The sequence below is a fragment of the Phyllobates terribilis genome, unplaced genomic scaffold (genome assembly GCF_046119375.1).
Source record: "Phyllobates terribilis strain yellow unplaced genomic scaffold, ASM4611937v1 Scaffold_10__3_contigs__length_209671492, whole genome shotgun sequence".
Lineage (NCBI taxonomy): Eukaryota > Metazoa > Chordata > Amphibia > Anura > Dendrobatidae > Phyllobates > Phyllobates terribilis.
In genome coordinates, this window is record NW_027362770.1 from 51,182,358 (window position 1) to 51,210,023 (window position 27,666).

At 46.9% G+C, this 27,666-nt stretch overlaps 1 protein-coding gene across 1 annotated transcript in view; it reads right to left on the bottom strand.

Annotated features, from left to right (window-relative positions):
- The window catches only part of DDX46 (DEAD-box helicase 46), a 102,839-nt gene extending 81,612 nt beyond the window's left edge, over nucleotides 1–21,227 (bottom strand). The window contains exons 1-7 of the mRNA XM_073649554.1: nucleotides 21,050–21,227; nucleotides 15,703–15,888; nucleotides 15,418–15,558; nucleotides 9,800–9,896; nucleotides 8,560–8,725; nucleotides 8,324–8,469; nucleotides 5,511–5,624 (exon numbers count right to left, since the gene is read on the bottom strand). Coding sequence (XP_073505655.1) covers nucleotides 5,511–5,624; nucleotides 8,324–8,469; nucleotides 8,560–8,725; nucleotides 9,800–9,896; nucleotides 15,418–15,558; nucleotides 15,703–15,888; nucleotides 21,050–21,189 — 990 coding nt within the window. The 5' untranslated portion in view covers nucleotides 21,190–21,227. The remainder of the gene's footprint in view (nucleotides 1–5,510; nucleotides 5,625–8,323; nucleotides 8,470–8,559; nucleotides 8,726–9,799; nucleotides 9,897–15,417; nucleotides 15,559–15,702; nucleotides 15,889–21,049) is intronic.
- Between the last annotated feature and the right edge of the window lie 6,439 nt (nucleotides 21,228–27,666).

Consider the following 27,666-nt stretch of genomic DNA (forward strand, 5'->3'; position numbering starts at 1 on the left):
AGCTGGCCGCGGTGCAGTGTTCTTCGGTCTGTCGGGAGGAGAGGAGAGTGAGGAGCCCGATGGAAGCCGTTCAGTAATGGCCGCCGCGCTGTGAGGAGAGAGAAGCCGGAAGAGGAGGGGCAGGAGAAAGCGCACGCTCAGAGCGCTTCCTGCCCGCGAAAGACCGGGAAGGCGCGAAGCCACGCCCCCCGCCGGCTTCAAAAAAAGCGCGCGCGACTCCTCCGCTCTCCGCTCCTGCCCCGCTTCCATGTCCTGCAGGCATCCACCTGCGGACAAAAAAACACAAGTCACCACCTGAATACATGTAGCAGCGGCTGCCGCAGCAGCCGCTGAAGCACTCAAAACACATTAACATGCTGAGTACTCACCCAGCTGAGCGCCACAGGGACCCCCAGGGATTTGTGGCGCTGTGCCCAAGTTTCCCCCCCAGGGCGGAGAACGCAGTGACCCCAGATGCGCGGTTTGCGTCCCCGCCAGGGAAGCATCCCTCATCCCCCGGGGCCGGCAGGGTTCTGCAGGGACCTCTCTCAAAGGGTAATGCAGATCCGCCAAGGGAGGGGTGGGGGTCCAGCAGCGCTGAGACCCCTGAGACCTCAAGACCACGGGGGTCCAAGTCTCTGTCCGATAAAAATAAAAAAATTTTCTGAGGAGCTGCTTCCAGCAGCGACCATCCTCTGTGACCTCAAATTTTAGACTGGAGAGCTGGAGTAGGAGGAGCCCAAGCTGGAGGGGCCGGTCAACACTCTTTTTTAATCTGAGGTGTTCTATCCTATGTGGGCTCCGCCTACCCACTAGTAATGACTGTGTCTCCCTTCCTTCCTTCCATCTGCTGCTGAAATATAATTATGCTTTTTTCACTGCCCAATGGTATAAATTTAAAATTTAAAAAATGCTCACTACTTCCCTAGATGAATTCCTTGAGAGGTGTAGTTTACAAAATGGGGTCACTTGTGGGGGTTTCTGCTGTTTTGGCATGTCAGCGACTCTTCATATGTGACATGGTGTCTGCTGCCTATCCCAGCCAACATAGCGCTTCTTTCTCTTCCGAACCCTGCCGTACACCAAAGCAGTGGTTTTCCCCCACATATGGGGTATCGGCGTACTCAGGAGAAATTGTACAACAAATTTCATGGTGCAATTTATCCTGTTACCCTTATGATAATACAAAATTAGGGAATGAAAAACATTTTTTGAGGGAAAAATGTGAAAATTTTATTTTTACGGCTCAATATTATAAACTTCTGTGAAGCAGCTGGGGGTGCAAGGTGCTCACCACACATCTAGATAAGTTCCCTAAGGGGTCTAGTTTCCAAAATGGTGGCACTTGTGGGGAGTTTCCACTGTTTAGGCACATCAGGAGCTCTCCGCTAATTATTCAGACAAATTTTACATTCAAAAAGTCAAATGGCGCTCCTTCCCTTTCAAACCCTGCCATGTGCCCAAACAGTAATTTGCCTCCACATATGGGGTATCAGCGTGTTCAGGAGAAATTGCATAACAAATTTCATGGTGCAAATTATCCTATTACCCTTATGATAATGCAAAATTAAGGGATGAAAAACGGTTTTGTGGGAAAAATGTGAAAATTTTATTTTTACAGCTCAATATTATAAACTTCTGTGAAGCACCTTGGGGTTCAAGGTGCTCACCACACATCTAGATAAGTTCCCTAAGGGGTCTAGTTTTCCAAAATGGTGGCACTTGTGGGGGGTTTCCACTGTTTAGGCACATCAGGAGCTCTTCAAACGCAACATGGCGTCCGCTAATTATTCAGACAAATTTTACATTCAAAAAGTCTAATGGCGCTCCTTCCCTTCCGAACCCTGCCGTGCGCCCAAACAGTGGTTATCCCTCACATATGGGGTATCAGCACGCTCAAGAGAAATTGCACAAAAAAATTTGGGGTCCATTTTTTCATGTTACCCCTGTGAAAATAAAAAAATTGGGTCTAAAGTAACATTTTTGTGAAAAAAGTTAAATGTTAATTTTTTTCTTCCACATTCCAAAAATTCCTGTGAAGCACCTGAAGGGTTAATAAAGTTCTTGAATGTGGTTTTGAGCACCTTGAGGGGTGCAGTTTTTAGAATGGTGTCACTTTTGGGTATTTTCTGTCATAAAGACCCCTCAAAGTGACTTCAAATATGATGTGGTCCCTAAAAAAATGTTTTTGTAAATTTTGTTGGAAAAATGAGAAATCGCTGGTCAACTTTTAACCCTTATAGCTCCCTAACAAAAAAAAATTTGGGTTCCAAAATTGTGCTGATGTAAAGTAGACATGTGGGAAATGTTATTTATTAACTATTTTGTGTGACATATCTCTCTGATTTAAGGGCATGAAAATTCAAAGTTTGAAAATTGCAAAATTTTCAAAATTTTCGCCAAATTTCTGATTTTTTCACAAATAAACGCAAGTGATATCGAAGAAATTTTACCACTATCATGAAGTACAATATGTCACGAAAAAACAATCTCAGAATCAGGGGGAATACATTGAAGCGTTCCAGGGTAATTACTTCATAAACTGGCAGTGGTCAGAATTGAAAAAATTGGCCTGGTCACGAAGGCAAAAACAGGCTCTGGCGCGAAGTGGTTAATTTTTATTTTTCTGATCCCTGATCTCATGTAATGTAATAGACATGTATTACATTATAGGAGATCTTCACTGACTGTTTCACAGTCTCCTGCCTGGCATCAGCTTGCAGGCTGAAGCCAGGCAGGAAGGACACCATATATGGCAGAGCTGGAGGCGGTCATGTGACCTCCAGCTGCCATAGCAACGCCAGGTCCTGAAAGGAATCAAGGGGTCGTCGGAGAGGTAAGTGGACGACCCCCTCTCCTCCTGCTGTCTTCTATATGCCGCGATCACTATAGATCGCGGCATATAGAAGACAGCAAAGGGTTAACATCACTGGGACCTGATCTAATCAGGTCCCGATGATGGTCCCTGTCAGAGCTAACGCTCTGCACTGCTCCCACAGCGCTTGCAGGACCCTGGGGGTCCTGAGCGCTGCGAGACCACCCACCGTTTTTAAACGTCGGCGCTGCACAGAGCCCAGCAAGCGCCGACGTTTATCTACAGTGGGCGGTCGGGAAGCGGTTAAGTAGTTGACTCCCTTTTTCCCTTTCCCTCCTCTGTTTTCCTGTTTCCTTCCCCCTTTCCGCCTCATCCATCCCTGTTATTTTCTTCACACCTTTATCTCAACTACCTAGACTTCTTTTTCCTACCCTCCCAACCCTGTTATTTTACAGTTAATAATTTTTAAGTTCTGTTTGAAAATCTATTTTGTTAGTGTTAAACCCCATAAAAAAAAGAAAACAGAGTAACCGTTCTAACATGAAAATAAAAAACTTTGTGATATATCTTATCAGAGCATTTGGCTTCTTTCTCTGCCAAAATTGATTAGTCATTATCAAAATTCTCAATTCTGAGAAAATCTGTATTCAGCTGCTACTTATAAGATTCTTTGGAGACACAGCTCCTCCTTCATCCTCCCATATAGCTAGAAAGTTTTCAGTAGTAATTGTCATCTATCTCAGCAATGGGAAAGTGTCTTCACTGAATACAGATTTTACCTTAGAATTAAGAATTTTGATAATGACTGATCAACGTTGGCAGAGAAAGAAGCAGATCGTTTTGAGGACATACAGGTGCATCTCACTAAATTAGAATATCCTCAAAAAGTTAATTTATTTCAGTTCTTCAATACAAAAAGTGAAACTCCTAGATTATATAGAGTCATTACAAACAGAGTGATCTATTTAAAGTGTTTATTTCTGTTAATGTTGATGATTATGGCTTACAGCCAATGACAACACAAAAGTCATTATCTCAGTAAATTAGAATACTTTATAACAACTTGAAAAATGTTTTTAAAATCCGAAATTTTGGCCTACTGAAATGTATGTTCAGTAAATGCCCTCAATACTTGGTCGGGGCTCATTTTGGATCAATTACTGCATCAATGCGGCGTGGCATGGAGGCGATCAGCCTGTGGCACTGCTGAGGTGTTATGGAAGTCCAGGTTGCTTTGATAGCAGCCTTCAACTCGTCTGCATTGTTGGGTCTGGTGTCTCATCTTCCTCTTGACAATACCCCATAGATTCTCTATAGGGTTAAGGTCAGGCGAGTTTGCTGGCCAATCAAGCACAGTGATACTGTTGTTTGTAAACCAGGTATTGGTACTTTTGACAGTGTGGACAGGTGCCAAGTCCTGCTGGAGAATGAAATTTCCATCTCCAAAAAGCTTGTCGGCAGAGGGAAGCATGAAGTGCTCTTAAATTTCCTGGTAGACGGCTGCGCTGACTTTGGTCTTGATAAAACACAGTGGCCATACACCTAGCAGATGACATGGCTCCCCAAACCATCACTGATTGTGGAAACTTCACACTAGACCTCAAGCAGCTTGGATTGTGGCCTCTCCACTCTTCCTCCAGACTCTTGGGACCTTGATTTCCAAATGAAAATTGGAACTCTGCGACCTTGAGGAGTGTGTCAATGACTGCCTTCTGGACATCTGTCAAGTCAGCAGTCTTCCCCCATGATTGTGGATCCTTTGCAGGTAATTTTTGCTAATTGTTCTAATTTACTGAGATAATGAGTTTTGTGTTTTCATTGGCTGTAAGCCATAATCATCAACATTAACAGAAATAAAACACTTGGACTAGATCACTCTATTTGTAATGACTATATAATATATGAGTTTCACTTTTTAGAGCGCGGTGGATGCTGGGTGTGATGCGCGGGGTAACCCCGCCCACTTGACGTGACATCAGTGGGAGGTCACGTGATGCCTGTGAGCGGCCAAGGATAGCGCTGCTCACAGGCAATAAAGACTACCAAAGGTAATTACACAAAGTCTTATAATCACAGGGCCAATACATTGGCGCAATTTTAAAAAGTAGTGGACAACTTCTTTAACTCAAAACCACAAACACTGATTACACAAGAACCACACGATGGAATTCTTCATCTCAGGTATCACTTTAATCATTGCAGCAACCCCAACATGACAATGCCTGTAGTTTACTTCGCAAAATCCTACTGACAGGTTCGCTTTAAAGTACTGGGATCGTAGCAAGGTCCGGTCCCACCACACATAGCAGGAGCTCAGCTGTGTATAACAGGCTCCTGCTGTGGCTGTCATGGGCTTAATTCCTGTGCCATCTACAAGACTTAACTGTACTTTCAATTGCATAAAATTACCTACAATCTGGATGTACAGTTATGTGTTTGTGGGAAGGGGTTAATCGATAAGCCAAGTGGTAACAGTGGACTACACATAACGTGTTAAAACAATTAAAATGAATCCGCTTCTGCTGCACCATCTTGGGTCCCATGCATGACATAGAACATTGTTTTGCACCCCTTCCTCTTCTCATGATACTCCCATGTCTACACAGATGAATTTATAATAAACACCTGAATTTCTACATAATTATAACATGTCTAAATGTATATTGAAGGGCTTGTGCGGCTTTAATTGTGTTTGGAAACAATCAAATATAATTACCTCCATAGCATCTTGGTCATTCTCCATAAGCTCTCCTTTCTTCTTTGTGGTCTCTTCATCAGCCTTTTTAGTTGTCACCACAGTAACTACCTTTGTTACTGTTAAGCCAGTTTTCTGAGAGAAAAAAAAACACAACAAAACATTACAAAATGTAAGGCTTTTCATGGCTGAAGTATAAACATGGGGGCTGATGTAGATGAGGAACAGTGCCTGACAGCCAACCCTCTTCATTTGAAGAGAACCTGTCAGCAGGATTTAGCCCTAAAAAACTAAAAGGCATGGCTGTAAAGGCGCTGTGATGCCGATTAATATGATGCCTGATGTGAAGGGATCCGCTCAGTGGCTGCTGAATACTCGCCTTATGAAGCTTTCAGAAAATGACGTCTTGTGTGTTTCGGGGGTGGGACGTTCGAGCAGGGTCTTCTTTGGTTTTCTCTGCATCCCTCCCACCCTTTTTAGGATTCCACGCTGCTGCCATCATTGTGTGGGCGGCGCGTGCGCAGTGGGAGTCGGCGTCCTGTGTGCAGGATTCAATAAAATGGAGCCGGAGAAGGCACATGCACAGATCGAGATCTTGGCTCAGTTCAGAGTAGAAATATCGATCTGCGCATGCGCTGCATCCAGCACCATTTTATTGAAGTCCTGTACACCGGATGCTGGCTCCCACTGCGCACACGCCGCCCACACACGGATGGAGGCGGTGCGAATTTTTAAAAAGGAGGAAGTTCACCGAATAATCAGTGACCTGCACAAGAAACAGAGGAAGCTGGTGGGTGAGGTGGGGGGGGGCAGAGAAAACAGAAGACGACCCTGCCCCCAAGCACACAAGGCGTAATTTTATGAAAACTTCATAAGCTGAGCATTCAGCAGCCACTGAGCGGATCCCTTCACACCAGGTATCATATTAATCAGCATCACAGTGCCATTATAGCGATGCCTTAAGTTTATAGGGCTAAATCCAGCTGACAGGTTCTCTTTAATGGCAGGCAGGATGAGGAAGTTCCTGTCTGTGTCAGAACAAATAGGGAAATTGTAACAGCTGGAACCACAAGAGGGGGGCTGAAATTGGGCTGACAGGGCAGTGTATAGGATTAAAGCAGATTAGTAGTAGTATGAGAACAGCTATAGAGCCTTTCTGGAAATTTAACCTGTAAATATCTGTAAGTTTACTTGAAACCTTGCACCACTTTAAGTTCCATTCTTAAGTAATGTCACAATTCTGCTGTCTGGCCATTCATTGTGTGTTCACACACTATTAAAATACTAGAATTAAAAAGTTTTTGTACTTTCTATACAAGATATCCAAATTAATTCTTTACAAATAGCCCAAAAGAGAATATACAGACAGAGTAGTACGTGATCGCAAATTATGCTTTCTGTGAGGTAAAACATTTCACTGCCTGTTTTGAAACATGTTTTACCTCACAGAAAGCATCAGCTGTGATCCTGTGCTGTAATATCTGTATACTCTTGTGTTTTCCCTTGTCCAGCCTCTCAGGTCTATGTCTCCACTACGGGTTCAGTCTCTCTGCCCTTGTCCATATGTATGTCACTTGACAAATGGTAAGGTTTTAATATTAGAGTTAGGACTGTCCCATAAGGGTTACCGTGACGTGGCGAGATAGCTTTTACATTATTTTGATCAAAATTATCTCGCCACGTCACGGTAACCCTTATGGGACAGTCCTAACTCTAATATTAAAACCTTACCATTTGTCAAATGACATACATATGGACAAGGGCAGAGAGACTGAACCCGTAGTAGAGACATGGACCTGAGAGGCAGAATGAACCTTTCAGCTCAGACAAAGGGCCGCCATACCCTTATATGCACTAAAGCACACTAAACTGCAAAGAAAAAAACTGAGTCTGAACTGAAACGTAAATTGATGTCCATGCAAAATGTAAATGCATGTTCACATAAGGCCACTAGACAGAGAAAAACCAAAAACAAGCAAAATACCCAAATAAATGGATAGATCGCACAGTGCAAAAATAATGATACATAATAAAGGGTATTTAGTTAACATAATTTTGATCAAAATAATGTAAAAGCTATGTTAACTAAATACCCTTTATTATGTATCATTATTTTTGCACTGTGCGATCTATCCATTTATTTGGGTATTTTGCTTGTTTTTGGTTTTTCTCTGTCTAGTGGCCTTATGTGAACATGCATTTACATTTTGCATGGACATCAATTTACGTTTCAGTTCAGACTCACAGTTTTTTTCTTTGCAGTTTAGTGTGCTTTAGTGCATATAAGGGTATGGCGGCCCTTTGTCTGAGCTGAAAGGTTCATTCTGCCTCTCAGGTCCATGTCTCTACTACGGGTTCAGTCTCTCTGCCCTTGTCCATATGTATATCATTTGACAAATGGTAAGGTTTTAATATTAGAGTTAGGACTGTCCCATAAGGGTTACCGTGACGTGGTGGGATGGCTTTTACATTATTTTGATCAAAATTAAATTAACTAAATACCCTTTATTATTTATTATTATTTTTGCACTGTGCGATTTACCCATTTACTTCCAGTTATTTGGGTATTTTGCTTGTTTTTGGTTTTTCCCTGGCCAGGAGATGTGGTATGATCATACCATGTCCCTGTACAGTCAGACATAACATTACACAGTACACAGCAGGGGCACAAATACAAAATTATCTCAGCACAGGGACATTTCTTTTTAACACATCAAATTTTGGAAATAATTTAAGATCTATTGATTAAAATTTACTTTGTTTGTGGGAAAACCCCTTTAAGCAGTAATAATGCATTATGTGCGTAAGGAGTCATAAGAATTATCAATGCCAACCTTTTCACTTCCACCTTTCATACTGCCCATGTTAAACTTCTTAACTTCTTCTTTGACCTCTTCCATGTAGGCATCCAGAGGATCCAATTCCTCATCCTCTTCTTCCTGGCCTTCTTTCTCTCCTTCCGTTGGTTCGTCTTCATCATCTAAAATGAAAAAAAAAAAACAACAACTAAATATTAAAATATTTTAAACAAAGAGAGTAAAATAAGGAATACCATGAAATATATGTATACCATCATCGTCTTCTAAGCTCCATTTCTTTCCTTGTCGCATTTCTTCCACTTCTCTTCTCAATTCTCCAATACTTTCTACAACTCTCTTACGCTGCTCTTCCCGCCATTTTTCTACTCTTTCTTTACGTTTTCTCATTTCTTCTTCAAGCTTATTCTGGTCAAAATTCTGAGTGTGCAAAACAATGACTTGGTTAGATCAGCAAAATATATTCAACACTTCATCCTTAAACTCATTAACAACCTATCATGGATAAAACAAAAAGACATATGAAGCAGTCTAAGAAGCACATTATAAAAACATTTAGACAGGTTTATGGGATAAAAAAAAAAATTTCTTTAAGGGGATAAAGATCACGTGTCCACATTAGCAGGTGTGAATAGCCAGGATTTATGTGATATGAAAGTACATTCATACTTAGTCAATATCCACCTCCTTGCCAGGAAGACAACCACACTGGCCCATGTTGTGTCCTCTAAAACACCAAGACTCATTTTGACAGTTGCCAAACAAATTCAGATAACACACACTCGCTATTTTTAACCCCTTAATGCAGGATCACATACATATACGTTATGGCGAGGGTGATCACATGTGGAGAGAGCTCGGGAGCTTACCGACCTTCACTAAATAGCGAGCATCTGTCTCTAACCGATACGGTCAGAGAATAGCTATAGCCGGGGCTGTTAACCATTTTCTGACAGTGGCATATAACTGAAATATCCACCACTGCGCACGGTTACCGGCTTCCATCCGCGCACTGTGATATGACCGCAGGGTATCGATGGCTTACTTTGGCAGCTCGTGGACTGTGAGTGTAGGGCTGGCTTGCAAACTCTTGTCAAACCATGCTATTAACAAGACTATTGCTATTTTCATAGCATATCAGGTTATAAAGATTTGTAGACCAACAGAAGTGAGACTAACAAATACCAATACAAATGGGAACATAGCCCTAGAACATCGACGCACATCCAATCTGGAGCCAAAATGTTTTGTCCACATCCAGCATGACCATAGGCACTATATTCCATAGTAGTAATATGCCTTTGCCTTACCCTACTGAAAAAATGTAGTTGCCAACAATACAAATATGCAAAAAGAATTACCTTTAATCATTTATTTAAAATGAGAGCTTTGATATGAACACAGAATTGATTAGGTGTGAAGTTGTAGGGATTTCTTCACGTCTCCATGCATGTTCTATTCTTATTAGAATATCGAATCATCCCATATACTCACACTGACATCCTTCTCCTTGTCTTTATCTTCTTCTTTATCTTCTTTTTTCTTTTCCTTTGTTGCCTCTGAAACATCAGTTTTTTCTGTTGATTTTGACCTGGAAAAAATAATGATGCATACGTAAAAATTGAAAAAAAAAAAAAACACAAACAAAAATAACAAATGGTATCCTATTCATTATAATTAAATGGTGTTGTCTCCTAAAGATAACCCTTGCCTATGTGCCTTATTAGGGTAGATGGACATCATAAGAACAGGACCCCCTGTACATGAGCGAGGGTGGAGTGTTACATACAAGGCTAGCATGTTACATTACCATTCACCTGTAGTGGCCAATGTTGGATTGTTAGCCGCTTATTCTCCATTAGATTACATACAGTACATATAGCTACAATCAAGGTTTCTCTATCTCTGGATGACCTGACTGCTCTTTAACCCCTTCACCCCAAAGCCTGTTTTCACCTTCCTGACCGGGCCAATTTTTACAATTCTGACCACTGTCACTTTATGAGGTAATAACTCTGGAACATGGATCCCGGTGATTCTCAGACTGTTTCTTCATGACATTGTACTTCATGATAATGGTAAAATTTATTTGATATGACTTACTTTTATTTGTGAAGAAAAAAAAAAAAAAAAAAAAAAAAAAAAAAAAGAGCAGAAAATTTGGCAAAAATTGTGAAATTTTCAAACTTTTAATCTTTATGCCCTTAAATCAGAGAGCCATGTCACACAAAATAGTTCACAATCTTTCCCACATGTCTACTTAACATCTGCACAATTTTGGAAACTTTTTTTTTGTTAAAAAGTTATAACGGTTAAAAGCTGACCAGCGATTTCTCATTTTTACAACAAAATTTACAAAACCATTTATTTTAGGGACCACATCACATTTCAAGTGACTTTGAAGGGTCTATATGACAGAAAATACCCAAAAGTGACACCATTCTAAAAACTGCACCCCTCAAGGGGCTCAAAACCACATTCAAGAAGTTTATTAACCCTTCAGGTGCTTCACAGGAATTAATGGAATGTGGAAGAAAAAAAAATAAACATTTAACATTTTTTCACAAAAATGTTTCTTTAGACCCAATTTTTTTTTACTTTCACAAGGGTAACAGGAAAATGGACCCCAACATTTGTTGTGCAACTTCTCCTGAGCACACAGATACCCCATATGTGGGGGAAAACCACTGTTTGGGCACAAGTCAGGGCTCGGAAGGGAAAGAGCACCATTTCACTTTTTGAATGTAAAATTAGCTGCCATAATTAACGAACGCCATGTCACGTTTGGAAGGCCGCTGATGTGCCTGATCAGTGGAAACCCAACAAGTGACACCATTCTGGAAGCTAGACCCCTCAAGGAACTTGTATAGATATGCGGTGAGCACCTTGAACCCACAGGTGGCTACACAAAAGTTTATAACGTAGAGCCGTGAAAATAATAATAATAATAAAAAAAAAAAATCAAACTTTTTCCACAAAAATGATTTTAGCCCCAAATTTTTTTTTTTCACAAGTGCAAGTGGAGAAAATGGACTCCAAAATCTGTTGTGCATTTTCTCCTGAGTTCGCAGAAACCCCATATGTGGGAAAAAACATTGTTTGGGGGCGCACAGCAGAGTTCAAGAGGGAAGGAGCGCTGTGTCACACTTTGAAAGCAAAATTGGCTGGAATCAAGAGCGGACGCCATGCGGGGATTGCTAGTGTATGGCAGGCAATCCGCACGTGTTTTTTTTTGGCTGCATAATAGCCAGAAAACATATGGGGCAGAGAGATTAGCATGTCACTCAAGGACCTGCGATACATGGTGCATACCCGAGAACCCGATGCAAACTCAAGTAGCGAGCACTTGCGCTCAACACTAGTCGCCATATCGCCATCATTTTTTTTTTCCTTTACTTTTGAAAAAAATCCCAACACAAGCCTAAGCCATACACAAGCCTAAGCCTATCCTGAGGGATACATATAATGAGGCAGAGGTGTAAGTGATTAGATGACTTTATTCTTCGGGTTGGTGCGATTAAAGCGATACCAGATTTATATTGGGTTTTTATGATTGGCAGCTGTCACACACTAAAAGACACTTATTGTAAAAACAAGTTTTTGCATCGCCATATTGTGATAGCTATAATTTTTCCATATTTCTGCAGTCATGTGACAGCTTGTTTTTTGCGGGACGAGTTGACGTTTTTATTAGTACCATTTTCGAGCAAATTACATTTTTTGATTGTTTTCTATTCCGTTTTTTGGGAGGAAAAAGGAACAAAAAACAGCAATTCAGGAATGTTTTTTGGGGGATTTTTTTTATGACTTTCCACGTGTGGTAAAATTGATAAGCAGCTTTATTTTTCGGGTCAGTATGATTACAGCAATACCACATTTATAATTTACATTTTGCCGCTTTTACACAAAAAAAATTATTTTTGCATCGCTTTATTGAGAGCTGTAACTTTTTTACTTTTCCGCTGAAGGAGCTGTATGGTGGCTTGTTTTTTGCGGGACAAGATGATGTTTTCAGAGGTACCATTTTTATTTACATGTGTCTTTTTGATTGCGTTTTATTCCACTTTTTGCTCGGCGGTATCATGATAAAGCATCGTTTTTTGCCTTGTTTTCATTTATTTTTTTTATGGTGTTGACTTAAGGGGTTAACTATTGGGACAGTTTTACATGTCGGGTCGTTACGGACACAGCAATAGCAAATATGTGTACTTTTTTTTTTTTTTTTTTTTAACACAGATAAATGTATTTTCAATATTTGTTTTCCTTTTTTGTTCTTTATTTTGTAATTCTTTTTTTTTTTAGAATTTTTCTTAACTTATTTTTTTTTTACTTTTTCACATTCTCCCAGGAAGGGCCATCAACTTTAAACAGTCAGATCAGCGATCTGATACTCTGCAGTGCATCTGCTCTCTGAGTGGGAGCTGACACAGCCACCTTCCTGAAGGCTGATGAAGGACCCCACAGCCATCCTGGGACCGATCGCATTGCGTTTTTTCTGATGGGATCAAGAGGGAGCCCACTCCCTCTGCGATGCCCCACGATGTTGCCGTCACTATTGACAGTGGCATCACAGGGGTTAAACGCCCGCGATCAGTGCTAGCACCGATTGTGGGTCGATGCTGCGGGGTGTCAGCTCTCACACAGAACTGACACCAGCATGTGATCGCGGCGGCGCCAGCGTGAGCTCGCCCGATCACAGCGCCGTACATATACTGCTCTTTGCGGGAATGCAGCTCCTGCAGAGCAGTATATGTACAGCACACGTCAGGAAGCAGGTAAAGGTGTTTTTCCCTTTCTTTACTCCGTCGCCATGCCTATGTTAAAAATAATAAAGTAAACCCATCACAGGCAGGGCTGGACCTGGGGGTAAGTAGTGGGGTGATTTTATTTATTTTAACATAGGAATGCCGATAGAAGTTTTCCTTTCTTTACTCTTTCACCTTTTAACGCAGGGATGTCACACTCAAACACACACAGGGCTAAAATGAAAAACTTGGACAAAGTCACGGGCCAATCAGTATACAGAATAATTGGCCCCACATAATCCTCCATACAGAATAATGGCCCCACATAGTGGTGATGGTTCTGGTGTCGCAGGCCAAATAAAACCACCCTGCGGGCCAGATTTGGCCCACAGGCCAGAGTTTGATACGCATGTCTTAACACAATGTGTCATTGTTGAGGTGCTCGTGTGTAGAGAGGGCTCAGGAGCTGAGCGTAATGATTGCCACATTACATAGGCCGCATGTGTTTAACAACAGCAACCGGAGCCGAACTCCGATGGCTGGCGTTAACCATCTAAATGCCAGTGTCCTTCTCTGACCACAGTGTTTAACTGGAGTAATTGTCTGTTTTCATGCGCACTATCCTTTTGGCCTGAGATTGTAAAAAAAAATAAATAAATAATAAAATTTGGTATCATTACATCTAAAAAAGTCTGAGCTATCGAAATATAAAAGTTAACCTCTACGGTTAGTCAAAAAAAAAAAGTCAAGACACCAGAAGTGCGTTTTTTTTTATCACTACACCTTCCTACAAAAATGAAATAAAAAGCCATCAAGGTGTCATATCTACCCCAAATTGGTAACAATAAATCGGTCAACTCTCCACTTCAAAAAACAAGCTCCAGCCACAGAAAAATAATGAACTAAAAACGTTATGGGTTACAGAAAATGGCAGCACAAAATTCATACTGAACTGGAGAATCATGTTTATTGGTTACGTTGCCACAGAATGAATGCTGTAAAAAGAAAACCCATGACAGAATTGCTATTTTTTCAGCAATTCATCCAACTTGGATCGCTCAGTACTAAAAGGGGTTCTCCAGGAATGTAATAAAATGGCCTCAGTCATGTAGTTCAAACGACATCCTGTCCTAGCCATGTGTTAGATTGGGCTGAAGTCTGAAGAAACCCAGCTCCTGAAAACTGTGCCTCAACTGACAGAGGAGCAGTATCGTAAACACACGTACCTCTCGCTTACTGAGAACAAAGGATCTCAAAGGATAAATCAATAGTACAGGTTAATATATGAAACTTTGTCCACGTATGAGCTACTTCTTCCCCTGTCTTCACAACTCACCAACTATTCTGAAATAAACAGCTCATCTCCATCCTATTAATATGGACTGCCAGTACAGTGAGAGTTCGCCAGACTAGATTTTCTATGGACAAGGGATGTGGAGTGGGAGAGGAGTAGAGTGGGAGAAGGAGAGGAAGACCGTGCTGAGCTTTATAACAATTCTTCTACCTTATCCCAGAGGTGAATTCACATCTACACAGCTCAGTACCATAGTATAATGTCTTCCATGCTGCTGCTTCTGGACATGTGCTATATTAGACACCAGAAAGCATGGAATCCCTCATGTCTGTATGTGCTGTGTATGTGAGACATCATATCCGCTAGTTTTCATCCATCAGCTCAGAGCAAACTAGAGATAGGGCCTGCATTGAAGAAGATTATTAAAACTGCAGGATACAAGTCATAGTGGCCAAAAGTGGTATTCATCATATACACACAGGACAGCTTATTCTGAACTGTTACTTTATAGTACAGTTACCCTTTAAATACTAATACGGGTTCCTTTTAAAGGGGTTGTCCACTACTAGGACAACCCCTTCTTAAACTAAATGTTTGTCCCCCCAAAAAATAAAGCCTATACTCACCTCACGTTCTGGCTCCATTCCAGCGGTGTCGGAACTCACAGTCCCGGGGCTGTGATGCTGTGGAATGACACGTGATGCCCGATGCCCAAGCAGCGCTGGAGTCAATGTCTCCACCTTTATTCAAACTGAACATATAGAGGAAGCCAGGGCTGCAGCTGATACCAGGCTTCTTCAGTTTGTCTGAAGGAGGAGACAGTGATGCCTGTGCTGATTGGGCGCCAAGAATCACGTGTCATTCCACCACATCACAGCCACGCGACCGCGAGTGTCAACACTGTTGGAATGGAGCCGGCACGGGAGGGGAGTATAGGCTTTATTATTTTATCGGGACCGAACATCAAGTTTAAGAAGGGGTTGTCCTAGCAGTGGATAACCCCTTTAAGGTTATATCTGATCAAAACTAATAAGGGAAAACAGGAACTTCAAGACAATAAGTGGTGACATTACCTTTTTTCTCCCTTTTTAGTCTTGCTAGGGCTGGGGGACCGTGAGCGTTTATTGCGACTTTTGCTTCCTGATCGCCTCCGCTCCCTACTCCGGGATCTTCTTCTCTCCCGACTCCGCTCTCTTTCTCTGCTTGGCCGACGGCTATTAAAATGAAAATAAAAGACAAATTTGTAGTAACACATTCAGTTGTACAGGGTGAAGGAGATATACAACAAAATTCCAAAGAAGCAAATGCATGTCAGATGAAATTATAGTAAACTAATAAAAACTGTAAAGGAGACCTACACTGGACGCTTCCTGTCTCTGGAGCGCGATCTTCTACGATCTCTGCTGCGTGACCTCTCTCTCCTTCTATCTCTGTCTCGACTTCTTGAACGGCGCTCGTCTCTTTTTGACCTCTTGTCAGGTGGTGAGCGACTTTTAGACCTGCTACCGGAGCGGCCACGTGATGATGACCGTTTCCTATAATGTCTAGGTAAGAAAGACAAGACAAAAGTACATATTATAAATACGATTTTATTTTTATCTTTTTCCTGTTAAATTAAAGTTGTAATAAACATTGGAGAAGTTTGGAATACACTTCAATTATCTTTCACTGATCCTGAGTTGAACTGTTTTTATAGTTCAGAGCTGCATTCACAATTCTGCTCATTAATATCAAGAACTGACAACAAACGTGCAGATGTATCCTAAACAGCTGCACTGGAACAGTATTATATATATATATATATATATATATATATATATATATATATATATATATATATATATATATATATATATATATATATATATATATATATATATATATATATATATATATATATATATATATTTATTTATTTATTTTTTTTTTCCCCCAGGACCAAGGAAGGAGATTTTCTAAACTTATGAGGGCTGCCATTATTTTTTTTATTCCCTAAACCGGTGTAAATGTTAGTGTAGAGTAACCGTTGTTATATATTGGTTATAATGTTATATATAACCATTGTTAATATATTCATGTCTCCAGCGCCGCTCCGGTCCTCTTCTGAGCCATGTGATGGCTCTTCCGACTTGCCCGCTCACACTGGGTTCTGTGTATAAGCCACAGCGGGACTGGACACCGGAGAAGATGCTATTAACCTCCACAAATGGGGTTAATCTGAAGGTTAATAGCACCATGAAGGGGCGTGGATGCAGAACTGAAAGTGAATGGAACTTTACTTGTCCTGACGGCTTTCAGTCATGCAGGCGTGCCCGGAGCAATTACAGTCACTGATCAGAACACTGAAAGCGGCAGCTGTAAGCTCTGATGCACTGTAGAGCCGGCTGTCAGTCAATGTCTGCCACGCTGAAAAAGAGGAACACTGCCAGGACCAAGATCAGACCGTTCCCAAAATGACAGCGTTGGACTCATAATAATGAATGGCTTCGCTGGAGCCAAGATTTTCAGGGATTCAGATGGAAACCTTGACACAATGCACAGCAAAGACAACTGTGTTTGTGTGAACCTAGCCCTGGAAAATGTTACAGGGACCAGTGATCTGGCTTTCTCCCCAGTACAATGATGTGATCAGGTTAGAGGGTATATCCTAAATAAAAAAAAAATAGTTTTTTTTCTTTAACGAATAGATATTCCCATTACCTTTGAGGATTAGGTTTTTCTTCAATCCTCGCAACTGCAACAATAACCCTGAAGATCTGCTTCTGATCATGCAGGTTCACTGACAAGCACATCATCATGACAAAATGTACAAGAGAGCCACCCATAACTTAAAAAACTGCTGCATATTTCCCAAGCTTCTCTCATCAGTCAGTGAAAAATGGAGAGCTCAAGGATGCAACTAGGATGCCATCAGTGTGTTTCCTGAGTTTCACAGGCACACAGACTTACATTGATGAGTTTAAAGGGAATCTGTCAGTAGGATCAACCAGCCGGAGCAGTCTATATGGGCATAGGACGCTGAATAAAACGATATCTTAATATCTGCGATCCGATATCTTCTTCCATAGGAATCCACATTTTTTTATATGTAAATGAGCTGTTCAGGACTATGAGACTCTGCCCCCAGAGCTTTTAATAAATGAGAGGAGTTACCAGTGTAATGTGTAATGGCCGCTCTGCTCTCACTGCAGAGCCAAGCGTGATTGATCCTGACACATCTGCAGGTTCCTCTCAGCTTCAGCTTCCATCTCACAGGCAGACAGGGTTGCAATACAGCAGAGCTGTGAGAGCTGCAGCTGCTAACGTGTTTGGTAGGAGACACAGTTCAGTTCTGCTGTTCTGTGTTAGTTACATGTCACACTGGTAACTCCCCCTTCATATAAGCTTCCTATGATCTACATGCCCATATTAACAGCTTGGAGAGTTGATCCTACTGACAGAATCCATTTAATCCACCCATGACTCTTATCAAGGACAGACATAACACTTTTTTTTGGACACACAATCAGCAAAAATACAAGCATGGGAACAGTGAAACAATGGGTGATATTCAAATGAGGCCTAAAGTGGTTTTCTGGTAATGTAAAAGGAACCAGTCATCTAATTTCCTGGTGCCCAAATGATGGGCAGAATGAATCAGAGCCTGGCTGCATAATTGCAGCAGGTATACTTTACTCAGAAACGCTCCAGTTTTTCAGAAAAAATATATTTTACAGATCCGTAGGCTATAGAGAGAGATGAGATTAGACCCGATGTGTCCCCAGCTGGCTCTTCCCTGCGCTACTGCAGGTGATTCGCAGGTCTTTACCTGGTGTTTACATAGGGAGAGACCTGTCAATCACCTGCAGCAGCGCTTGGAAGAGCCAGCTGGGGACCAGACTAATCTAGCCTCTTCCTGTAGTTAATAATAATAATAATTGTATTCCTATAGTGTCAATATATTCCGCAGCACTTTACATTTCAGAGGGAACTTGTACAGACAAAGACATTACAGAATAACACGTAAGGGGAATGAGGGCCCTGCTCACAAGCTTACAATCTATGAAGATATAAGGGGGACACGAAAGATGGATGGTAAGAAGTGCTTGTACTGTATGGTCCAGCCATAATATACTAACTAAGGTATTAACATAACGCTGCACGAAACGATCACCAGCCAGTATGCGTACAAGTACATATACAGAGTGCTATTAAATACATGGAGGGAGGGTGTGTGAACAGATGCTACGAGGGTCCTGATTTGAAAGAAAATTTTGCATGGGCATAACAAGGATAGTTAGATAAGTGAGATGGGGCGAAATGTGTTTTTAGGCCAACTGTGGGTATTGGGAATTAGTCAAATTGTCCTGGCTAGTGTGTTCCAGAGAATTGGCGCAGCATGCGAGAAATCAAAGACGGGAGTGGGAGATTCAGATTATAGAGGATGTTAGTCTTAAGTCATTAGCAGAACGGAGGGCACGGGTAGGTGGGCAGACTGAGCCGAGAGGGTAGATGTAGGGTGGTGCTGAACCGTGGAGAGTTTTGTGGGCGAGAGTGATAAGTTTATATTGAACTCTATAGCGGATGGATAACCAGTGCAACGACTGGCACAGGGTAGAGGCATCGGTGTAGTGGTTGGACAGAAACATGATGTTGGCTGCTGCATTCAGGTCAGATTGGAGAGGGGAGTTTCGTAAGAGGGATACCGATCAGTAGAGAGTTGCAATAGACCAGACGAGAATAAACAAGAGTAAGGCTGTGTGCCCACGATGCGTTTTTAATGCGTTTGTGCAGCGTTTTTGCAGCTGCGGAAACGCATTAAAAACGCTTGGTAGAAGGGCAGCAATGCTCCCCAATGATAATCCGCATGTGCTCTGCACATGCTGCGGAAATTTCCGCTGCGGATTATCATTGCGGAAAAAAACGCAGCACTACCAATTATTTTGCGGAAGTGCTGCGTCTTCGCCGCCATTGACTTGCATTAGAATGCGCCAATTCCGCAAGACTGCATCTGTACTTGCGTAATTGGCGCGTTCTAATGTGCGGGTGGTACCCGGGTGTAGAGGAGAAGAAACTCTCCTCCGGACCCAGGTACCATTAAAAAATCTGTAAAAAAAAAAGAATAAAATAAATGTATATTTACCTTCCGGTGGCCCGCGCTGCGCCGCTCCTCCTTGCTTCCCGGCACTTTGCGGTGGATTGAAGGACCTGCGCTGACGTCACGCGACGCTGCCGTCGGCAGGTCATTCAATCCACCGCTGCCGGCAAGGGAGAACGGAGTGAGCAGGCCATCGGAGGGTAAGTATACATTTATTTTTTTATTTTTAACCACTCTCTCGGGTCACACTGTTTGCATGGATTTATATAGTGTGACCTAGTTGTCACAAGCACTTTCCAAGTGATGCTAATTGCTTGGAAAGCGCTTGTCAATCCGCATGCGGAAATGTCAGTGAATAACGCTCCATTTCCGCATGTCCCTGGCAGGAAAACGCATGTACAATAAACATGTGTTTTTTCTGCCAGGGAGATGCAGAAACACTCAGAAAAAAATCCGGAGCATTTCTGCATCGTGGGCACATAGCCTAAGAGTTTTTGCTGAGTCAAAAGGTAAGAGGTCGAATTATAGAAATGTTTTTGAGGTGTAGATGAGATGAGCAGGCGAGCAATCGGATGTAAGGAGTGAAGGAAAGATCAGAATCAAGTATAACCCCAAGACAGTGGGCATGTTGCTGGGGAGTAATGATGGAGCCACACACGGATATGGCAATGTTGGGCATAGGTAGGTTAGTGGAGGGAGGAAACACAAGAAGTTCAGTTTTAGACAGAGGGAGGACATGATGTTAGAGACACCAGACAGACAATCACTGGTATTTTATAGTAATGTGTGGGTGTTGTCAGGAGACGATGTGTATAATTAGGTGTCAACAGCATAGAGATGGTACTGAAAACTGAATCTACTGATAATTTGTCCAATGAGGGCAGTATATAAGGAGAAGAGGAGGGGGCCTAGGACTGAACCTTGACAGTAAATGGAAGAGGAGCCAGCAGAAGATATGGTGAAGGAGGAGTCTAAGACGTAGCAGGGGAACAGTATCCTTGAGGCCGACAACGCATTTCAGAATAAAATACACCTGGCCGCATTCCTGCAGCATCCAGGCTCCAATTTATGCTGCCTGTAGCTTGGGGAGCATGAATAAGACAACAGGTTCTCTTTAAGAAAACTGCCAACCACAAAGACATTATATAAACCAAAGCAGTAACTAAAGTCACCCAATGTGACCTCCTGCAGTCCTGATCCGTGCACATGACCTCTTCAGCCAGTCACAAGTCTCAGCAATAAAGTGATGGAAATACCAGTATCACTGCTGAGACCAGTGATTGGCTGCAGCGGTCACTGGAACGGCTAGCTGTGTGACCCTCTCCCATCTTGGCACTATGCAGCCCTCCCCCTGGCGTTATTCCAGCTCCAGTAATCTGCAGCTCTAGTCCTCAGCACAACACGGGCAGGATGGGGACCACCAGGCCCAGCTGACTAGTACTAGCCCGGTGTGCGGCCACGGAGGTTGCCCCTCAGCCTGCCGCTTGTGTGCTGGGGACCATACACCAGTGCGGCTCAGGATGCAGCAGCCATTTCTCCAGCAGCAGCAGCAGCACTACCGCGGGCCCGGCCAGCCCCGGAGACGCAGGAAGGCGCCTGGCGGCCATAGCGCAGCAGCAGTGTCTCACCTGGACTCCCGGCCCATGGCTCCGCAGGCCTCGTCCTGTCCTGCTCTTCTGTTGTCGCCTCTCACTGCACGCTGAGACCTCAGACCAGACACAGAAGAGGCGCCCTCGTCTTCATGCGACCTTCGCCGCATTAGCGACATCTAGTGGCGGGAGGTTAGGACGCCGCGCCGGGCAGGAAATGGTCACACAGTCCAGGAAGGGGCGCGGAAGACCCCGTCATCTCCCCTAATATGTGCAGATTATGGCTCTTCTTCAGCTCACGTTTATTCGTCGTTATTACCAGCTCCACATCGCTCCTCATGAGAAACCATATCGGGGTAGAATAAAAAAAATCACTATTCTCCCTTGTTACAGGGATTGCACAGGTGAAGGAGGGTCACAAGGCAGTGGACTACCCCTTTAAATGCCCATCAGGCACTTTCCACCATCTTTTCTAGCTTGTTAAACTGCTAATAATTAATATGACTTATAAAGTGATACAATGCTGAAGATGGTTTCTTATTCGTCCAGTTTCTTATAAACAACACTTTCTTTTTTTGTATTATACAAGTGTAAAGTAATATTCCCATCTACAAGATCCTCTCCCACATGCAATAGGTGGAATCATGTTATTAACTAGTGAATCAGAAGAACTATGCCACATGCAATAGGTGGAATCATGTTATTAACTAGTGAATCAGAAGAACTATGCCACATGCAATAGGTGGAATCATGTTATTAACTAGTGAATCAGAAGAACTATGCCACATGCAATAGGTGGAATCATGTTATTAACTAGAGAATCAGAAGAACTATGCCACATGCAATAGGTGGAATCATGTTATTAACTAGTGAATCAGAAGAACTATGCCACATGCAATAGGTGGAATCATGTTATTAACTAGTGAATCAAAAGAACTATGCCACATTTCTAATTGGAGGTATTTGGTAAAATTATTATAAATTATTACTATTACACCTACTACATATTGGGATGGGATCTTGGAGATGGGGATACCCCTTTCATAAGAAGCAGAAATGATCACAATAATTAAATACAATGTGATGAACTGGATGTGAATAATACACCTAGAGGGAACCTGTCATGTCCCCTTGCTATTAACCTGCAGCAATGGCTGCCTGGCCCCCGCCCTGAGAGCCTGGCCCCTGCCCTGAGAGCCCTGCCCCTGCACTGAGAGCCCAACCCCTGCACGGAGAGCCCTGCCCCCGCACTGAGAGTCCAGTCCCCACACTGAGAGTCCAGTCCCCACACTGAGAGTCCGGTTCCTGCACTGAGAGTCCTGCCCCCACACTGAGAGCCCAGCCCTCGCACTGAGAGTCCTGCCCCCACACTGAGAGCACTGCCCCCACACTGAGAGCCCTGCCCCCACACTGAGAGTCCTGTCCCCGAACTGAGAGCCTGGCCCCCGAACTGAGAGCCCAGCCCTCGCACTGAGAGTCCTGCCCCCACACTGAGAGTCCTGCCCCCACACTGAGAGCCCTGCCCCCACACTGAGAGCCCAGCCCTTGCACTGAGAGCCCTGCCCCCGCACTGAGAGCCAAGCCCTCACACTGAGAGTCCTGCCCCCACACTGAGAGCCCTGCCCCCACACTGAGAGCCCAGCCCTTGCACTGAGAGCCCTGCCCCCGCACTGAGAGCCCAGCCCTCACACTGAGAGTCCTTCCCCCACACTGAGAGCCCTGCCCCCGCACTAAGAGTTTTGCCCCCGCACTGAGAGCCCAGCCCGGCCCCCGCACTGAGAGCACTGACCCCGCACTGAGAGTCCTGCCTCCACACTGATAGCCCAGCCCCCGCACTGAGAGTCCGTTTCCTGCACAGAGAGCCCTGCCCCCACACTGAGAGTCCAGTTCATGCACTGAGGGTCCTACCCCCATACTGAGAGCCCTGCCGCCGCACTGAGAGTCCAGTTCCTGCACTGAGAGCCCAGCCCCGCACTAAGAGCCCAGCCCTCGCACTGAGAGTCCTGCCCCCACACTGAGAGCCCTTCCCCCGCACTGAGAGTCCTGTCCCCACACTGAGAGCCCAGCCCTCACACTGAGAGTCCTGCCCCCACACTGAGAGCCCTGCCCGCGCACTGAGAGTCCTGCCCCCACACTGAGAGCCCAGCCCTTGCACTGAGAGCCCAGCCCTCGCACTGAGAGCCCTGCCCCCGCACTGAGAGCCCACCCATCACACTGAGAGTCCTGCTCCCACACTGAGAGCCCTGCCCCCACACAAAGAATTTTTTGCCCCCACACTGAGAGCCCTGCCGCAGCACTGAGAGTCCATTTCCTGCACTGAGAGTCCTGTCCCCACACTGAGAGCCCTGCCCCCGCACTGAGAGTCCGATTCCTGCACTAAGAGTCCTGCCCCCACACTGAGAGCCCTGCCCCCACACTGAGAGTCCTGCCCCCACACTGAGAGCCCAGCCCTCGCACTGAGAGTCCTGCCCCCACACTGAGAGCCCTGCCCCCGCACTGAGAGTCCTGCCCCCACACTGAGAGCCCAGCCCTCGCACTGAGAGCCCCGCCCCGCACTGATTGCCCAGCCCTCACACTGAGAGTCCTGCCCCCAAACTGAGAGCCCTGCCCCCGCACTAAGAGTTTTGCTCCCGCACTGAGAGCCCTGCCCCCACACTGAGAGTCCGGTTCATGCACTGAGGGTCCCGCCCCCACACTGAGAGCCCTGCCCCCGCACTGAGAGTCCGATTCCTGCACTGAGAGCCCAGCCCCGCACTGAGAGCCCAGCTCTCGCACTGAGGGTCCTGCCCCCACACTGAGAGCCCTGCGCCCAAACTGAGAGTCCTGTCCCCACACTGAGAGCCCAGCCCTCACACTGAGAGTTCTGCCCCCACACTGAGAGCCCTGCCCCCACACTGAGAGTCCTGCCCCCACACTGAGAGCCCTGCCCCCGCACTGAGAGTTCGGTTCCTGCACTGAGAGTCCAGCCCCCACACTGAGTGCCCTACCCCCGCACTGAGAGTCCTTCCCCCACACTGAGAGCCCAGCCATCGCACTGAGAGTCCTGCACCCACATTGAGAGCCCTGCCACCGCACTGAGAGTCTGGTTCCTGCACTGAGAGCCCAGCCCTCGCACTGAGAGTCCTGCACCCACACTGAGAGCCCTGCACTCGCACTGAGAGCCCTGCCCCCACACTGAGAGTCCTGCCCCCACACTGAGAGCCCATCCCTCGCACTGAGAGTCCTGCCCCCACACTGAGAGCCCTGCCCCCGCACTGAGACTCCTGCCCCCACACTGAGAGCCCTGCCCCCGCACTGAGAGTCCTGCCCCCACACTGAGAGCCCAGCCCTCGCACTGAGAGCCCCGCCCCGCACTGATTGCCCAGCCCTCACACTGAGAGTCCTGCCCCCAAACTGAGAGCCCTGCCCCCGCACTAAGAGTTTTGCTCCCGCACTGAGAGCCCTGCCCCCACACTGAGAGTCCGGTTCAGGCACTGAGGGTCCCGCCCCCACACTGAGAGCCCTGCCCCCGCACTGAGAGTCCGATTCCTGCACTGAGAGCCCAGCCCCGCACTGAGAGCCCAGCTCTCGCACTGAGGGTCCTGCCCCCACACTGAGAGCCCTGCGCCCAAACTGAGAGTCCTGTCCCCACACTGAGAGGCCAGCCCTCACACTGAGAGTTCTGCCCCCACACTGAGAGCCCTGCCCCCACACTGAGAGTCCTGCCCCCACACTGAGAGCCCTGCCCCCGCACTGAGAGTTCGGTTCCTGCACTGAGAGTCCAGCCCCCACACTGAGTGCCCAGCCATCGCACTGAGAGTCCTGCCCCCACATTGAGAGCCCTGCCACCGCACTGAGAGTCTGGTTCCTGCACTGAGAGCCCAGCCCTCGCACTGAGAGTCCTGCCCCCACACTGAGAGCCCATCCCTCGCACTGAGAGTCCTGCCCCCACACTGAGAGCCCTGCCCCCGCACTGAGACTCCTGCCCCCACACTGAGAGCCAAGCCCTCACACTGAGAGTCCTGTCCACACATTGAGAGCCCTGCCCCCACACTGAGAGTCCGGTTCCTGCACTGAGAGCCCGGCCCCCACGCTGAGAGCCCTGCCCCCACACTGAGAGTCCGGTTCATGGACTGAGAGTCCTGTCCCCGCACTGAGAGCCCTGCCCCAGCAGTGAGAGTCGAGTTCCTGCACTGAGAGTCCTGCCCCCACACTGAGAGCCCTGCCCCCGCACTGAGAGTCCTGCCCCCACACTGAGAGCCCAGCCCTCGCACTGAGAGTCCTGCCCCCATACTGAGAGTCCTGCCCCCGCACGGAGAGTCCGGTTTCTGCACTGAGAGCCCAGCCCTCGCACTGAGAGTCGTGCCCCCACACTGAAAGCACAGCCCTCGCACTGAGAGTCCTTCCCCCACACTGAGAGCCCTGCCCCCACACTGAGAGTCCTGCCCCCGCATTGAGAGCCCTGCCCCCGCACTGAGAGTCCAGTTCCTGCACTGAGAGCCCAGCCCCGCACTGAGAGCCTGCCCTCGCACTGAGGGTCCTGCCCCCACACTGAGAGCCCTGCCCCCACATTGAGAGTCCTGTCCCCACACTGAGAGCCCAGTCCTCACACTAAGAGTCCTGCCCCCACACTGAGAGCCCTGCAGCCGTTCTGAGAGTTCGGTTCCTGCACTGAGAGCCTGGCCCCCGAACTGAGAGCCCAGCCTTCGCACTGAGAGTCTTGCTCCCACACTGAGAGCCCTGCCCCCACACTGAGAGTCCTGCCCCCACACACACTGAGAGCCCAGCCCTTGCACTGAGAGCCCTGCCCCCGCACTGAGAGCCCAGCCCTCACACTGAGAGTCTTGCCCCCATACTGAGAGCCCTGCCCCCACACTAAGAGTTTTGCCCCCGCACTGAGAGCCCAGCCCGGCCCCCGCACTGAGAGCCCTGACCCCGCACTGAGAGTCCAGCCCCCACACTAAGAGCCCTGCCCCCGCACTGAGAGTCCGGTTCCTGCACTAAGAGTGCTGTCCCCACACTGAGAGCCCTGCCCCCGCACTAAGAGGCCGGTTCCTGCACTGAGAGTCCTGCCCCTGCACTGAGAGTCCTGCCCCCACACTGAGAGCCCAGCCATCGCACTGAGATTCCTGCCCCCACACTGAGAGCCCTGCCCCCGCACTGAGAGTCCGTTTCCTGCAGTGAGAGCCCAGCCCCCACACTGAGAGTCCTGCCCCCACACTGAGAGCCTTGCCCCGACACTGAGAGCCCAGCCCTCGCACTGAGAGTCCTGCCCCCACGCTGAGAGCCCTGCCTCTGCACGGAGAGTCCTGTTCCTGCACTGAGAGCCTGGCCCTCACACTGAGAGTCCTACCCGCACACTGAGAGCCCAGCCCTCGCAATGAGAGTCCTGCCCCCACACTGAGAGCCCTGCCCCGCAATGAGAGTCCTGCCCCCACACTAAGAGCTCTGCCCCCACACTGAGAGTCCAGTTTCTGCACAGAGAGCCCGGCCCCCACATTGAGAGCCCAGCCCTCGCACTGAGAGCCCTGCCCCTGCACTGAGACTCCTGCCCCCACACTGAGAGCCAAGCCCTCACACTGAGAGTCCTGTCCGCACACTGAGAGCCCTGCCCCCACACTGAGAGTCCGGTTCCTGCACTGAGAGCCCTGCCCCCACTCTGACAGCCCTGCCCTCAGACTGAGAGTCCTGCCCCCACACTGAGAGTCCGGTTCATGGACTGAGAGTCCTGTCCCCACACTGAGAGCCCTGCCCCAGCAGTGAGAGTCCAGTTCCTGCACTGAGAGCTCTGCCCCCGCACTGAGAGTCCTGCCCCCACACTGAAAGCCCAGCCCTCGCACTGAGAGTCATACCCCCACACTGAAAGCACAGCCCTCACACTGAGAGTCCTGCCCCCACACTGAGAGCCCTGCCCCCACACTGAGAGTCTTGCCCCCGCACTGAGAGCCCAGCCCCCGCACTGAGAGCCCAGCCCCGCACTGAGAGCCCGCCCTCGCACTGAGAGTCCTACCCCCACACTGAGAGCCTAGCCCCCACACTGAGAGTCCTGTCCCCACACTGAGAGCCCAGCCCTCACACTGAGAGTCCTGCCCCCACACTGAGAGCACTGCTCCCACACTGAGAGCCCTGCCCCCGTACTGAGAGTCCAGTTCCTGCACTGAGAGCCTGGCCCCCAAACTGAGAGCCCTGCCCTCGCACTGAGAGTCCTGCCCCCACACTGAGAGCCCTGCCCCCACACTGAGAGTCCTGCCCCAACACACACTGAGAGCCCAGCCCTTGCACTGAGAGCCCTGCCCCCGCAATGAGAGCCCAGCCCTCACACTGAGAGTCTTGCCCCCATACTGAGAACCCTGCCCCCGCACTAAGAGTTTTGCCCCCGCACTGAGAGCCCAGCCCGGCCCCCGCACTGAGAGCCCTGACCCCGCACTGAGAGTCCAGCCCCCACACTGAGAGCCCTGCCCCTGCACTGAGAGTCCGGTTCCTGCACTAAGAGTGCTGTCCCCACACTGAGAGCCCTGCCCCCGCACTAAGAGGCCAGTTCCTGCACTGAGAGTCCTGCCCCCACACTGAGAGCCCAGCCCTCGCACTGAGATTCCTGCCCCCACACTGAGAGCCCTGCCCCCGCACTGAGAGTCCGTTTCCTGCAGTGAGAGCCCAGCCCTCACACTGAGAGTCCT